We start from the raw sequence: 15,425 nt of genomic DNA, 5'->3' as shown, positions 1-15,425 counted from the left end.
CCGGGACACGGCTCCCTGCTCCGGGCGGGCCCGAGCGCGGCGGGACGGGGCCTCCAGCGCTGTCCGAGCCTCTGTGCGGGACTGGCGGGGCCGGGCCGGAGGGAGCTGCGGTGGCCCGGTGGGACATAGGGTCAAGCGGGGGCGTAGGCAGTGCTCACCTTGCGAAAACAACATTGCAGGGGTGCTTAAGGGTAAAGACTGGACATGGCACCCAGTGCCGTGGTCTAGTTGGCATGGTGGTGTTTGATCACAGGGGTGATTTTTCGAACCAGAGGTCTTTTCTAACCAGATTGATTCAGTGATTCTGTGCGAGTGACCCCGAGACTCCCTGAACCCCCGTCCCAGCAGAGCCGCGGTGCTGAGGTGTCTCTGAAGCACCAAATGTAACTATCTCGGCTGCGGCCATTGGGGGACAATTGTGTCCTGCCACACCCAATGTCACCTGCAGCCTCACCACGGTCGGGCCCGGCAGAGGACTTCAACTCCCGGCGTGCCCCTCGGCGGCACGACTACAACTCCTAGTGTGCTCTGTGGCGGGGAACTACAACTCCCGGCGTGCTCTGTGGCGGGAGGACTGCAGCTCTCCGGTGTGGCGGGAGCCCCGAGCCCCGTTGAGCGCGGAGCCCTCAGCCCTGGCCGAGCGGGCCCCGCCGGGCGCGGGCCGCAGCCCGCCCCGCCCCCCGCCGCCGCGGGCCCTGCCCAGGAGGTAGGAGCCGCTTCCCCCTCCCCTCCCGGGCCGTGTCCCCGCCGAGGCGGCGGTGGCGGCCCCTGACGCGTTGCCCTCTGCTTTGGCAGGGTCTCGGCCGGCGGCCGGCGGAGCGGCGGGGCCGCATTCAGGGCACCGGTGAGTGCTGGCGGGGGCTCAGCCCGGTCCGGGGGGTAGGGTTTATCCTTGAGGGTTCCTCGGTTTAGCGCCGGCACCGCAGTTTGCTCTGTGTCGTGCTGGGAGTTTCTCCTAAAAGGCACATTGTGGGTTTTAATTATTTATTTTCACTTTACACTGTAGCTCTCGAAAGTGCGGTTAGACGTGGTATGGAGCAGGCTAGAGTTATGTACACTGATCCACATTTTATTTAAACCCCCCCTCCCTGCCGTGGGGATATTTTTTTCCTTTTTCTCCTGTTTTATCCAGTGATACATACACTATTTTCTGTAGCACCTTACCCAGAGTTGAGTTCCTGCTGTGTGTCCTCTGTGTTTTACAGATCCCTTCTCCCAAGCCCCTTCAGCCTAATGGAGCCAGCGAAGAAGCCCTGCGGTGTGAAATCAAAGAGCTGAAACAGAAAGACCTCGCTCTAGACCAGGAAATTGCACAGTTACTGTCAGAGTACGTCCTTGGCAAGCTCAGTGTTTACTTAATGCCTTACTTATTTTTGTTTTTAAAATAAAATGTGATTCAGGAAGTGGAGCTGAGAGCTGACCTTCTATGATGCCATTGTTGGCGTGGTGCAATGCTGGTTACAGTATTGTAAGTGATGGGACTTAGAGACAAGAGGGAATTCTTTCCACTTCATGTGGTAAAGCAAAACAAGTTTTACTAGGAGCTTGCATAAGAGGATTTTTGTTTTAGCCTGGGTGTTCCTGAGGTAATTATGTGTTTGCAGGGAACAGATAATTTTAGCCATTTGTTATTTGTTGTGAAAGACTGATATTTTCTAAGGTAAGATGGAAATGGTGGAAGAGCAAAGGCTGTCCAAGAACCCCTTTTCATTTATCCTCAAGGATAAACAAACCTTCTAGCAACAGAACAAGAGGAAGTGGCCTCAGGCTATGCCAGGGAATTTCAGGTTGGACATCAGGAGGAATTTCTTTGCTGAAAGGGTGATTAAACATTGGACTGGGCTGGCCAGGGAGGTGATGGAGTCATGGTCCCTGGAGACATTCAAGAGATGACTGGATATGGCACTCAGTGCTCTGGTTTAGTTCATATGGTGGTACTCAGCCAAAGGTTGGACTTGATGCTCTTGGAGGTCTTTTCCATCCTAAATGATTCTACAATTCTTAATTTTTTCCCTAAATACAGATTAGAGATAGGTATCAATGGAACTTACCACAGCCTACTCTCGATTCTGAGAACTTGGGTGCATTGGCTTTCTTGAGCTTGTTTAGATCTTTCATGTTTAGGACTTGCAGCAATTGCACTTTGCTGCATTCACTCTCTGCTTTTGAGGTGCCAGGCTTGGGTATCTCCCACAGCAGCAGGAAGCCCCAGTCCCTCTGTGTCATTTGTGACCTTCCTGGTGTTATTTTACAGGGGCTACAGCCTGGAAGAACTGGACAAGCACATCTCTCTGCTCCATGAGTACAATGAAATCAAAGATGCTGGGCAGATGCTCCTGGGCAAGCTAGGTAAGGAAGGGAAAGCTGTTCAAGACCTTTTTAGTTAGTGTTTTCATACAAACACAGAAAGAAGCTGCTACCGTGAAGGCAAACCTTGTGTTACAGATTCTTCACTTTATTTAAAGTGTTTGGGCAAGCACAAGGCACAGCTGCAAAACCTTGGGTTTCTTGGCTATGGGATGTGCTATGGGATAATTAGGGGAAGAAAACACCAGGTTTCTGACTCACCTGATCTTTGTTTAATGAAAGCAATGCTGTTTCTTTATTTCCCAGCTGTTATCCGAGGGGTCACTACAAAACAGCTCTATCCTGAGTATGACCTGGAGCTCAGTGACTAGTCCTGAACCTGGAGAGTGCCATGTCCTGCAAAAGTGACTGTCACTGGGCCATTACACAGTGGTGTCATCCTGGTTTAGGAGAGACAGAAGGCTGAAAAGGAACCTTTGGAAAAGGGATGTAGGATTTTAGATAATTTCATGTACTACCTGATCAACAGGATTTTTTTTTTGAAAGGTTGTAGTTCAGGTTGATGTTGAGCCCCTTCCATGGAGCCTCTGATTCCCTGCAGTATCCAGGGGTTGTTTGTTCCTGGATGGATAGAGGAAGTGAGGACATACACATGTGCAATGTAATAGCTGCTTTGAAAGGAAAACCCTCAGAAGAAAGGAGGGAAGAAGGCAGAAATTGTGGTTTGGGGGTTTATTTTGTTTTATCAACAAATCCAGACAAGTCTGGGTGTTCTGCATTTTTGTTCTTACCTGCTCTGGTATCTGGAGGTTTTGTATCATTTCTGTAGTAAATGGCAAAATGTAAAGTTGTGTTGAACTGTTCACTCTGAATAAAACAGCCTTCACATTTGTCAGTAAATCACTTCAAGAGCCTATAAAACACTGCATGAACCTGGGAACAAATTCTAAAATTATACTGAGACAACATGAGCTGTTCAAATGTTTTCTCCAGGAATGTGCAGGTGCAGAATCACCTTTGTCTGCTCTAAGTGCAGAGTCATGGTGGCAGTGAGTGCTGTTGGTGTTGGGAGCACGAGTGCTTCAATGTCAGTGTGAGGATGGTATTGGGAGCACGAGTGTTTCAATGTCAGTGTGAGGATGGTATTGGGAGCACGAGTGTTTCAATGTCAGTGTGAGGGCTGAAGGTGACTGCACAGACTAAATTTGGCTGCTTTGGGCAGTTGGAAGTGATGCTCTGCTGACTGAAGATCTATTGTCCTTTTTTCACTCAGACTTTATGTCCTTCTGCCCATTTTTATTTCCAAGACCTTCTAGCCAGTAAGTTTCCCCTGTGCTCTCCAGTTAGGCCCATCCTGCAGTCTGCTTACATCCAAGTTTGAATCAAATTAATCTGTCTTCATTGTGGTTGGAAGCCAGAAACAAGTCACAAGGCTGCTGCTGAGAACAGATAATTGGTTTTGCACTCCTGGCTCTGAATGTGGCACAGAAATGTCACTAATAGTGTCTTGTTTTGCCTTAAAAACTGGGGAGTGGTCTCAAGCAGGGGGACAGAAAGAGCCTGTATATTCCATGATTCATCTAAGTCTCTGCTGATGTGCAGCTGTGCAGAATATTTCCTGTGGCCAGAGCAGAGTGGACTCTCAGGGGAAACATTCACACCCCTCCCCAAGACATACCCCTCTGCCAAGTGTGAAACACTCATGCGTTTTGGAGTAATTTTAAGGGGAGGGAAAAAAGGCACAAGGTGGCAAGAACTGGGAAATGCAAGCTTTGTTACTCAGGTTGCTGTTTTGGCTGGCATTTTCTGTGTAGAAGGACTCAGCCTGGAGTGTTCCAACCAAAATGTTCCTGTGTCAGTGACACACACAACTGGGAATTGTTTTTGCAATAGAATGTATGGAACTTCTCCAGTTTGTGTGAGGTGTGAGCTGAGGGGATAAAGTATAATTACCAGAGTTACTGAAGGTTGTTCAAGGAGTGAGATGTCCATGTTTTCTTCCCCACTATGTAGGAGCACTGGGGTTAAAACTTGCAGCTGTAGCTGTGCAAGTGTTCTGCTTGTGGCTGCAGGGATGGGTTTATGCTTCAAGCTGCACTGGGCAGGTGTCCAGGGAAGGTCCCTGATCCCAATCCCTTGTCCATGGAGGATGGGAACACCCACAGAACCAAGGACAGGGCATGGTGTCCTTGGGGAATCCCTGCTGCTGCACGGTGGCTCTGCCAGGTGGTGGCAGCTGCGTTCCACGACTGTTCTGGCTGCTCTGTGCAGCCCGGAGGAATCAGAACTGAAAGATCCCAGCACTAAGAACTCCTGGGATGCTTCAGGACAGGACTGCACACTGCCACTGAGGTACTTCATCATGGCCCCCCTGACTGCCCCTCACAGAGTTACTCTTGTACCTTTATGGCTGTCACATGGAGGATGAAATATGCTGGCCCTTGTCCAAGTCCAGCAGAGGAACAGAACAAATCTGCTTTCCATAAATAGATCTCCAAACTCACTAAGTAAGTATATAACTGGAAAGCCATTGAGTGCAATAATGGTAAGTGTAATTCCAGACTTTTAACTTCAATTTAGAAAGTGTGTTTCTGCAAAGTCAGACCCAGCTATAATGAGCTAACAGAGACCAAATGGTATCACAGTGTTTACACTTTCACCAAAGGGCAGAACCTGCTGTCTGCAAGGAGCTGCTGCAGAGGACATCAGAGACCATTGAACCCCCTTGGCTCCTCAGGAAAAAAAGGGTAAAATAAAGTAGCACTTGCTGGGTTTTTATGGGGCAATGTACATGGCTGAGTACTGAGCCAAGAGCCAACCTCTTCCCTGTTAGGTCATTTTCCATTTTATTTTTTGTGTGTCCTGTGCATTAGTCCCCATTATAAGCCACTTTTCATCACATGCCTACTCTGGATAAAACCATTTCCTTGCATTGCTTTGGGTAAGCTGTGTTTTCTTCTGTACATCCCTCATTTAGCTTGCTTTTGAGCTCTCATGTGTCTGAGAGCAGGGCTAATGGAAGAAAATACTCCAGGAGAACACAGGGAAAATAAAATCCATACAGCAGATAAAGTATGCTGCCAGTTGCAAGGAACAAATTGTGCAGTCAAGGGAATACAGCTTTCTAAGACACTACTTCCTGCTGCTAAACAATACAGGAATGGGTTTTTATATCCCTTAGCAACCTGATGTTCTCAAAATCAACAGGAATTTTGGCACAGCTACCTCCTGTTAATGAACTGCTTGTGATGCTTTAAAAAAAACGATACAGCCTGTCACAGAAGAAAAAAAAGCCTCTGATAAAAGTCATCTCAAGGAAAGGGTGGAAGTGAACTGCAGTTAACCTCTTTCCTTCTGCTGTCCATCACGTTGCTGGCACGTCGCTGCCCTATTGTGCTGCAGGGACTGCTCACGGACGCTCCTGCAGAGCATGCTCAGCTGTGTCCCATCCAGCTGATGGAGAGCTCTGTTCTCCTCATGTGCTGCCAGGGTTTTCTCCAGCTCTGTTTCCACTTTGAGCTGACAGTTCCTCATTGCCTCCTGGATGCTCTGCAGGTTCCACTGAGTTCTCGGGAGAGCGTCGTCCACCGTGAAAACGCCGTCGCGCGTTCTCCGCACTTGTGTGCACACAGCAGATGATTTCAGCTCCAGACCAATCTCGTGAACCACCTTCCGCAGGTACTGCTGAGTCTCATGCAAGCAGTGGATTTCTAGGAGGACAGAGACATTCCTTCAGAAGCAAAGCTTGGACACAAGCTCTGATATTGTAATTCCAGACATCACTCGCAGTTACGCTGAAAAAACTGGTTTGGCAGAAGACACTAAGAGCATGGTATGATTTTCTGGAATACTGCAGGGTGTTCCACACCCTTTATAAATACTTTATATATATAAATTTATTATTATATATTTATATATAAATACTTTAGAAAACAAACCTATTGATATAGAAGAGAATGTAGAAATTCAGGTATTTCAAAGGGGATAAAAAGGCACCTTTTTTAATAAGACGAATAATTTGTGAGGGAAAGGGGACTGACTACAGGAAAACAAATGACACTTTAAAAAAAAACCCAAAACCCAGCACTGAAATGTATTACACTGAAACATTGTCCTAAGAAGAATTTCCCCCATAAGTATTCATTATGCAAATTTTAAAGCCTTGGGTTTCGATCTGAACTGGAAAGGTAAAAGCTATGAGCTGGCTGGATTTACCAGAGAAGTTGTAAGTTGATAATAAATTCCCACTGACTCATTTAGCATTAAATAATGAGTAAGAAAATTAGGTTTACCAACTTATTTGCCATAATACATACTCAGAGTTCCCCAGTACATTCTGTGCCAGTCCTACCTAGCTGGAATTCTGGAAGTGCAAACTGGAGGCATCGGATTGCTGTGATTATTGGGGGGCTTTTTCCCATGGGGCGAATCAACCCTTTGACAGCCAGCTCATATGCCTCTTGTGTTTTCATGTCAATGTTAGAATACCTAGAGAAAAAAAGAGAGCAGCAGAGACATTTAGAAATTTCTTCAAAGAGATTCAAATTATGTCCATCCCCAATAAAAAAGAGATGCAATTTTTATTCTTAAAACTATCCAGTGAGTTTCTGCATATATTTTTGTGGTGTATGTACTATCAGTAGTGTAGCACAGTTTGGAGGGGGGTACTTGGTCATGTCTACAAGTTATTTTTATAATAACATATGTAGCAAATTGGTCCTAAACCAGCAGATTGGAGATTTTGCAATACAAGAAGAACATTTAACTGCAACCTCTCACCAGAGCACAGAGCACTCAGAGTAACTCCTCTCTGCCCCTTGTGAGCACTCCAACCTTTACAGACTTCGATTATGGGAAACAAAATCCTCTCATCAGTTTTGAAGACCAGCACGTGGCAGTGGGATCAGATCAGCTCATTGCTCTGGTGGATACGCACATCAGCAGGGCCTTTTGATTTGTCCCTTGAATGACAGCAAGAATCCTCTCCAGCTTCTCCCTTGTGATATGATCTGCAAACATTAAGGCAAAAACGAAGTCTCAATTATCCATCCAGAAACTGGAAAGTCTGAAAAGTGCCACTGAGGTATTGCTGTCCCTCGGGCAAGCAGTCACATCAAAAGGGGCTGATGAGAGCTGAGGGGTGGCCTTTGCAAAGTCACTTCCCCTGGCTCTCCATGGAGCAGCACAGAGCTGGACTGCAAAGGGAAGAGTTATTTTGCTTAACTGATTCCAATACACTGATGCTCCAGTTTTCTTATTGTATGTTTTCATTCAATTAAATCTCCTAACTGCTACCTCCAAGTGTGATTCACAGGAGATCTGGGTCCTGACCAACCCAGTAGGAACCACTGTGATCAGCATTCACACTGGCTTTGTGTATATCGTGGTTAGATTTAGAACAGGGGAGCTACAACATCAACAAAGGCTAGAAGACATGCAAGATGTGGCTTTTGTCATTGTGTAATTCACCTGATTAAATGCTTTAATTTGTAGTTTGGTGGTCTCTTAAAAAAAAAAAACACAAAACAACAACACATCAAATCAGTTTCTTACCAAATGTTGTCTTCTCTATTAAATTTCCTGTGTCTGAGAAGTCATCAGTGGCTTTACCAAAAAGCCCACCAACAGTATAAACCTAGAAGAAGGACAAAGAGTGCAATTTATCCAAAAAATGCTCCAAGCAATTGAGCTGCACCATGTACCTGCTAGAAGTGCAGGCTATGACAGTTCTATTCAAAAAGACAGCAACATCCTGTCGTCAAAAGGCCACAAGTGGATGCTCATGTGGATGGATGAAACTCTAGACCCTGAAAAGCTCTCAAAAGCATTGGTAAGTTTTAGACCTAAGTGCAGAATCAACATCACAAGGCTGGTCTGGGGCACTGGGGCAGGATCAAGTTGGGATGGCACTCTGGGACCCGTTCAGAGCCAGCACCTACCTTGGTCAGGTGGCAGTTGTACAGGTCACTGAGCAGCTTGTTCCCATGGCCAATGCCAAGCACTGAAACACAGAAAATGGGGAACCTGTTATTCAGCCTCACAAAAAGTCACTGATGTGCATTTATACAGCACTGAACACTCACAGCATTCTTGCCCACTGGACAGGGCTGTATCTCCTCAGGAGTCATGTCTGAGCAGTGCAATTAGACCCCCAGATTATTGTCTGGCATGAAAACCAGAGTTCTTGGATTTCCCCAGAACTTTCCACCTGGGCACTCAGGGCAAATGCTCAGCAGTGCCAGCCACAGCAAAGCCAGCTGTGGTGGTGGAGCAGAGATGGGGATTGGTGTCCCCCAGCAGAACCCACTGCCCTGGGTCTCTCCATCCAGCTTGGCCAGCAGCTTGCTGGGCCGTTTCTTCTGTGTTTTAGCCCTTAACTCCCAGTGGGGCTGTGAGATCCAGGGGCTGCTGCAGTGCAATAGCATCCACTCTTCTTCCCTGCATGGAAACCCATCACCTCGCAGACAGCAGGACACGGTGCTGCCCCGGGACGAGACCCACCAAAAACTCCCGAAGCCTTCACATCCAGCCGGTGACCTGCTCCGATCTTCAGCTTCCTGAACCGCGGGCCTCGGACTGCAACGGAGACAGTGATGGAGCGGGTCCGCAGCGCCTGCCCGGGGCTCCCAGCGGTCCCCGGTGTGCCCCGGGCCAGGCCCCGCTGTGTCCTTACCGAGGGGGTGGTCGGCCAGCACCGGCACGCTGGCAGCCACCAGCTCCACGGCCCCGCCGCCGCCCGGGGCCGGGCTCGGTAGGAAGCGGACTCGCTGCCGCGGGGCGCGTTCCGGAGCCGCGTTCAGCTCTGAAAGAGAACAGGGGGGAGAGCGGGGAGTCAGGGTCGGCCGGCGAACCCCGGGAACGGGACGGGACCGGCCGGGCCCCACCGGCAGCCCCTGGGGATGCGATGGTCTAGGGGGTCCCGCCGCCCGCGCTCACCGCGCAGCAGCCGCGTCTCCAGCGCCTCCCGGACGCGGCCCCAGGCCACCCCCGCCGGTTTGTACACGGCGAACAGCCCGGCCAGCCCGGCCGCCGCCATGGCCGCCGCCCCGCCCCGCTCCGGGCGCTTCCGGGGCAGCGGCGGGGCCGAACCGGGGATGCGGCAGCTGCTGCTGCTGCGGGCGGCGCGGGCGGGGGTCCCGCTGCTGAGGGGCGGTCCCGCTCACCCAGGCAAGTGCAGCCCCCGCAGCGTCCGGGCCAGCCCCGCAGCCGGGCCCTCCCTTACCCGCTGCTCCCCGCAGGCAGAGCCCGGCCGAGCCACAGCGAGCCGCGGGGCCGGGATGGACGCGGCCAGGAGGAGGAGGAGGAGGAGGACATGGAAGGGTGGCAGCAGCTGTACCCCGGGCACATCCCCACCAGCCCGCTGCAGAAGGCGCTGCTGGCCGCCGGCTCCGCGGTCATGGCGCTCTATGACCCCTACAGACACGGTAAGGCCGGCGAGGGCAGCGCCTGCCACCCGCGTCCAGAAAATCCCGCTCCCTGCAGCCTGGAGGCTTCATAGGAGAGTCAGGGGCAAGCGCAGGGCTGAGAATTGAGCCGGTGCAGGAGGCTGTGAAAGAGAGGGAGTGAGGAAACCCAAACACGCTCCAGTCTGACCCCTTGTGATGCCACCCAGACCAGTCTGTTTTTCCAGAGTCCCCCAGGCCTCATGGCTGCTCCTCCATCCCATTCCCAGGAAGGGTCATGTGGGTGACACCAGGGCAGAGTGGCCCTGAAGCTGAAGATCTGTGGTTTATGAGATCCCCACTTTGCCACGGGCTTCCTGCCTGCTCCTGGTCAATGGTTCATTTCCTCACCTGCCAACCAAGGATAGCTGGGTGTTGCAAAAGCAGCTCTTGGGTCACTCTCTGGTCTCTCTTTCAGACATGGTGGCAGTCCTTGGGGAGACCACAGGCTGCCTGGCCCTGCCAAACCTGCGAGACAAGATGAAAAACCACCCTGAAGGTTACCGCATCCTCCAGTGCGTCCCTCCCCATCCCTCCCTCCCTCGCTGCCTGGTTTGTGGTGGGGTGGCAGACACGAGGACAAGCAGGTTCCTTGGCCCTGTGAAGGGAGAGCTTGGAAGCAGCACAAGTGTTTTGTAGCTCTAACCCTCCGGGCTAACTTTATTTTTAATGTTCACAGGAGCCCTGTGACACATCTAAGGGCAGGCACCACTTGCCTGTCTGTTCTGCTTCACTGCTGGAACTGGCAGCTGCCAACAGCACGAGATGCAGCAGCAGGCACAAGGGAGAAATCCATGGATGTGGATGCTGAGCAGTGATGAGAACACACTGCATCCATGGATTTCTTCCCTGTGCCTGCTGCTACATTTTCTTGCATTGGAGACTCTGTCTCTGCTGGTCTCCTCCTCCTTAGACACCTCCATATTTTTTTCCTGGCTCAAGCTGAAATGAGGCCAGTTCTCTTGTTTTCTTTTTTAAGACTCCATCACTTCTGCTTTCTTATCTGCAAGGACTTGTTGAGTGCAGCAAGGCTGAGGACCAGGAGGGATTTCTCTTACTAACCAAGCTCTTACTGCGTACCTGCTTGCCTTCTCCCTACTCCCTGTCATGTGTCACATAGGAGCTTGAGAAAAGTTGCCTTTTGCCATATGCTTGTGCAGACCAGCCTCATCCTGGCTCGAGAAGTTGACTTGGTAAAACATCCAGAGCACTGGGATGGGGCTGAATCCCAGCAGAACTGCCCAGGGAGAGGGTTAGGAAGGGACATACCCACCTGCTCCTTGCCCTGTGGTATTGCAGAGATTTGCAGTGGTCTGAATTGGGCACACAGGTCTTTTTGTTTTTATCCCCCAATCTGCTGAGGTCCCTTTGACAACAAGTACACAAGGAAATATCTGCAGCCAGTGTGAAACTGGTGCCAGTGATGCTTATCTTCCTGGCACCTGCACTCTAGGAGCTGAGCAGCTCCTGGATCTTTTATCATGGGAAGAGTTTACCCTGTGAATGGAAATAAAAGGGCTTTTGTTTACTTCCAAGGCTGTGAGGCACCTGTTTGCCAACAGCCTGTAGAGGAGACCGTGGCTGCCATGTGGCTGGTGGTGAAAGCCTGAGCAGGATTGAAATTAAACCTGTGCTTAGAACAAATTCCTTCTCCTCTTTGAGGCTGCTCCTTTGAAGCTCTGGCTGCTGTGCAGGGGCATTAAATTTCTCTGCTCTTCAGGGCTGGCTGTTGCTGGGGTCTGTGCCTGGCTGGCAGCCCACACAGCAGCAGCTTTTCAGTGCAGGGGACACCAGTGTTTTTCCCACCAGAGTTGTTACAAGCAGACAAGATAAAGGCCCTTTTATTGCCAAGGCTTCAGGTAGATCCTTTAAGCAAATCATGTCCCAGCCTCTGCAATAGATGTGCAGACAGTGGTGCCCCTGCAGTGAGCAGTTAGGATCTGCACAGGGAAAATAGCACGGATGGGCAGAAGCAGGGGTGGGTGTTTCCAAGGACTCCTTTTCTGCAGGACCTGCTGCTGTGGATTTCACTGGGAGTCTCACTGAGCTGTGTTTTGCTTCCAGGGAACGGCCTCGCATCCGTCTGTCCACCCTGGACATGGCCAGGCTGCAGGGGCTGCCGGAGGGCTCGCTGGGCCGGGAGTATGTCCGGTTCCTGGAGGACAATGTGAGTGTGGGGTTTCATGGGGTGCAGATTTCTGTGGCTGATCCCTGTGCTGGGAGCACAGGTGAGACTGGAGCCACAGAGTTGAGCTGGGCCTCTTTGGACTTGCAGAAAGTTTCTCCAGACACGCGGATGCCGCCCAAGTTTGTCGATGATGAAGAGCTGGCGTACGTGATCCAGCGGTACCGGGAGGTGCACGACCTGATGCACACCCTCCTGGGCATGCCAACCAACATGCTGGGTGAGCAGCAATGGGCTTACAGTGCTGCACTGCCAAACCCACTGATTGTGCTCAGCTGCCTCCCAGAAATGGAGCAGGCTGGGCCAGCTGGACTCCCTGATCCTCAGCCCAGAGGGGAGGATTTTGCATCATCACTCTCCTACATCAGTGGCTCTGTGGTGACTGAGAGGCCATGAGATGTCACCTTTTCCCTGCTGGGAGATGCTCTGCCCAAGCCCTGGGCACAGGCAGGCACTGAATGGGTGGTTTCTGCCTGGCAGGGAGGGTGGCATAGAGGGAGGGATGTTTTGCAAGCTCTTTGTAAAGGCAGAAGGGAATTCCTAGTTGCTCCTTATCTGCATGTCTCTATGTCCTTTGCCCTCATTTTGTGTCTGACTCAATAGCAGGTCACAGGTGCAGCCTTGCTGGTACCTGTGGGGACCAGCATGACAGGGCTCTTCAGGCTTTGCCTGAGTCCAGGCAGTTTTGTAACAGGCCTGTGCTGGGAGAGCCACACGGAGCATCAGGCCTTGGCACTGCATTGCCAAGGTCTGCAGGGAGTTGGACTGCCTGGGACGTGTTCCCCAAGCTCCCAGGGTGTGTGGGGTGCCATCCCTCTGGGGTGGATGAGTGGTGTGGGACAAAGCCCATCCTGGCACAGGCTGAGGCCATGGCCTGGCTTAGGAAGCATTCCCATCCTCGGGAAGGGCAGATGTACAGCCTGTGCTGAGGAGCCACACAGCCCTGGCTGCCCTTGATCCAGGTGCTCTGTCTGCTCACAGCCTCCCTGCTCCCCCAGGTGAGGTGGTGGTGAAGTGGTTTGAAGCCATCCAGACGGGGCTGCCCATGTGTGTCCTGGGAGCAGCGTTCGGCCCTGCCCGGCTCAGCTCACGGTAGGTGCCCGGTCCCTGCCCTGGGTACTCCCAGCCTGTGTGCTGCTTTCCTGTGTCCACTGGGGACAAAAAGGGGACACTGCTGGTTTGCAGTGGGGAGTCAGTCACAGATCCCTCCATGTTGTCCCCACATCCCAAGGAAGTGGTGACAGCTTTGCCTTGTCACTGAAGCAGAACCTGATGCTTAATATGCATTCAACACCAGCTCCCCTGTGCCAGGCAGGAGCAATTTCCAGGCCTTGGATGGGCATGTGTTGAGGGCCAGCAGGACCCTCACCACTCTGGGAGCTGTTCCCTGCCCCAGCACATCTGATTTAGTGGCCCAGCAGTTTCAGAACCTGAGTTCTGGCCTTGGGTTGGTGTTGACTGTAACCTTCCTGGCACACCATCCTCTTCTGTGCCTCGGTTTCCCCTGTGAGTTAAGCAGAGGGGATGCCAGAAAGTTAAAGGGATACATGGGACACATGGGCTTGGCATCAGCCTACAATGGAGAAGGAAATTAACAAAATGTGGATATCAGAACTGCCACCACCTGTGTCGTTTGTTCCAGAAAGCTGCAGGTCCTGGCCACCGAGCTGGTTCCCTGGGCGATTCGGAGCGGGCTCAGTTCCAGCTGTGTCCTGAACGTCTACTACGAGCAGCGCTGGGAGCAGCCGGTGGAGTCCCTGCGGGCGGAGCTCGGCATCCTCCCTCCCCCGGCCGTGCGAGTGTGAGAGCTCCTGTGGGGATGGCCCAGGGGATCCCTGCTGGCAGCAGCAGCCCCAGGCACACCCCAAACCCTCCTGCCCTGCCCGGAGCACAGCATGGCTGTAGCTCTTCCACCAGGGACCCGAGGGCTGTGTTTCCTCCTGCCAAGAGCTGGCTCCAGCCTGTTGGTAGGGGCCAACTGGCACCTCCCTGTGCTGTGACAAAAACTCAACCTGTTTGTGATTTGGGTTGTGGGATGTCAAGGTCAGATGTGCCTTTGCCAGCTGGTCTGGCTGCTCAGCTCTCCCAGCAGCAGCATTCCAGTACTGATGCTCCCAAAGTGCTGGGATGGGGAGGGAGCACACTGCAGCAAATGGATGCCTTGGCCTTCTGCAGCCCCAGGGCTGTGCAGGTAAATCCTTCCTCCCACCCTTCCCATCCTGGGGAGATTGAGGCTTCAAATCTTGGGGCTGCCCTGGACTGGAGCTAAACCCATGATTTTCCAGAGGAGCACAGGGGCAGGTTTGGTGTGTGCAGTGGTGAAATCCCATTTTGTACTGGTGCCTGACTGGTCTCCTGTTGGGTCACACTGGATGTGCCTCACTTCCTGCCTCAGAGACCAGGCAGTGTGTGATTGTGCCCACAGGGCAGGCACGGAAATACCTTTGGATATTCTCCCTCCTGGATTGGCTGTTTTGAGAGCTGATCCCAGTCTGCTGTGTCTTCCTGTAGTCCCTCCCCATCAAAAATGATGAAATCCACATGATTGTGCTGGCTGTTCAGTAGGAATCATCCCTTCCATGGGCAACAAAATGACACAGTTGGGATGATGGGATTGAATCCAGTGAGTGCAGAAACAGCGGCTGCTGGTGCTGTGTCTGGGAGCTGGTTGCTGTCTGCTGTCTGGGTTAATTAAACTGTGCTCCAGACTGCCAGCAGCCAGGGAGCAGAGTTGCTGGATGTGATGGCAAAGAGCCACGAGGCCAGGGGCTCTTTGTTCATGTATGTTTGCTGTTGGAATTCCTTCTTGTTTAATAAATCCACACTGGGGCTTGTAGTGCATTACCCCTGTGCTTTTGCCCCATCTCCCCTCCTGAGCTGGAGATCTGATGTGAAACCTCACCCCTTTTTGGCTCCAGCATGTTTTCTTCCTGCCCCCAGATTTCCTTTTTCTAACTTCTCCCTGCATCAGCCACCCCACGAGCCAGACTTTGGGTTTTTCTCCAAATCCTCCCTTGGCCCCCAGAGTTATTTCAAACAGATTCTAAAAGTCAGTATATAAATACATCCTTTAGCTGCCAGTAAAACACACAGTGTGGGGGTTATCCTAGTGCAGTGGTCGAGATGAAGAAACATTTGCCTGTAAAATGACCCAGAAATGTCAGAACCTTGGGGTGAATAAACCAAAGGGCAGCAAAGATTTGCTTCCAGGAACTGTCAAGGAGACATGGGAAATGATGGCCGTGAGAGAGGTTTTTGCTGCATTTTGGGTTATTTAATGAGGCCTTGAAGTGTCCAGGCTGTCAGTGCTGGTGGTGGCGCCTTCGTGCAGCCACGTGTGGCTCAGTGGGCTGGTGCCAGCGCTACAGAAATGGCACAACATGTAATTTTAAACGGCATCTGCTCAGCTGGATCAAGTAACAGTGTCTGTGGCTCCTGTTCCTGCAGCCATCACTTGAGAGCCTGCGGAAAGCAGGCGGCAGAGGGAGCTG

At 51.6% G+C, this 15,425-nt stretch overlaps 3 protein-coding genes across 3 annotated transcripts; 2 read left to right on the top strand and 1 right to left on the bottom strand.

Annotated features, from left to right (window-relative positions):
- The first annotated feature begins 204 nt into the window (after positions 1-204).
- Positions 205-3,207, top strand: SWI5 (SWI5 homologous recombination repair protein). Its single transcript, XM_036394215.1, has 6 exons — positions 205-227; positions 449-706; positions 796-844; positions 1,206-1,327; positions 2,255-2,349; positions 2,614-3,207. Exons 1-6 carry the CDS (start codon positions 205-207, stop codon positions 2,676-2,678), a joined length of 612 nt encoding a protein of 203 aa, XP_036250108.1. The 3' UTR covers positions 2,679-3,207.
- Positions 3,208-5,136: 1,929 nt separating this feature from the next.
- Positions 5,137-9,352, bottom strand: TRUB2 (TruB pseudouridine synthase family member 2). The gene is made up of 8 exons (XM_036393971.2): positions 9,244-9,352; positions 8,981-9,109; positions 8,809-8,883; positions 8,247-8,308; positions 7,861-7,942; positions 7,244-7,316; positions 6,659-6,795; positions 5,137-6,017 (listed from the first exon to the last, which is right to left on the bottom strand). The coding sequence occupies exons 1-8, from the start codon at positions 9,341-9,343 to the stop codon at positions 5,647-5,649; spliced, it is 1,029 nt and encodes a 342-aa protein (XP_036249864.1). The 5' UTR covers positions 9,344-9,352; the 3' UTR covers positions 5,137-5,646.
- COQ4 (coenzyme Q4) lies at positions 9,334-14,775 on the top strand. Its single transcript, XM_054516952.1, has 7 exons — positions 9,334-9,478; positions 9,550-9,731; positions 10,168-10,264; positions 11,814-11,916; positions 12,025-12,154; positions 12,933-13,026; positions 13,577-14,775. Exons 1-7 carry the CDS (start codon positions 9,342-9,344, stop codon positions 13,737-13,739), a joined length of 906 nt encoding a protein of 301 aa, XP_054372927.1. The 5' UTR covers positions 9,334-9,341; the 3' UTR covers positions 13,740-14,775.
- The last annotated feature ends 650 nt before the right edge of the window (positions 14,776-15,425 follow it).

This window comes from Molothrus ater, chromosome 20 (genome assembly GCF_012460135.2).
Source record: "Molothrus ater isolate BHLD 08-10-18 breed brown headed cowbird chromosome 20, BPBGC_Mater_1.1, whole genome shotgun sequence".
NCBI lineage: Eukaryota > Metazoa > Chordata > Aves > Passeriformes > Icteridae > Molothrus > Molothrus ater.
The sequence above is the reverse complement of the archived record's forward strand: the minus strand, read 5'-3'. Positions and strand labels throughout refer to the sequence as shown.

Coding starts and splice junctions, on each gene's coding strand:
- SWI5 (XM_036394215.1), top strand. CDS start 205: ATGGCACCCAGTGCCGTGGTCTA. Junction 707..795: donor CCGCGGGCCCTGCCCAGGAG/GTAGGAGCCGCT, acceptor CTGCTTTGGCAG/GGTCTCGGCCGGCGGCCGGC. Junction 845..1,205: donor GGGCCGCATTCAGGGCACCG/GTGAGTGCTGGC, acceptor TGTGTTTTACAG/ATCCCTTCTCCCAAGCCCCT.
- COQ4 (XM_054516952.1), top strand. CDS start 9,342: ATGGCCGCCGCCCCGCCCCGCTCCGGGCGCTTCCGGGGCAGCGGCGGG. Junction 9,479..9,549: donor GGTCCCGCTCACCCAGGCAA/GTGCAGCCCCCG, acceptor CCCCGCAGGCAG/AGCCCGGCCGAGCCACAGCG. Junction 13,027..13,576: donor CCTGCCCGGCTCAGCTCACG/GTAGGTGCCCGG, acceptor CGTTTGTTCCAG/AAAGCTGCAGGTCCTGGCCA.
- TRUB2 (XM_036393971.2), bottom strand. CDS start 9,343: ATGGCGGCGGCCGGGCTGGCCGGGCTGTTCGCCGTGTACAAACCGGCG. Junction 7,317..7,860: donor AATAGAGAAGACAACATTTG/GTAAGAAACTGA, acceptor TAATGTTTGCAG/ATCATATCACAAGGGAGAAG. Junction 6,018..6,658: donor ACTTCCAGAATTCCAGCTAG/GTAGGACTGGCA, acceptor CTGTCCTCCTAG/AAATCCACTGCTTGCATGAG.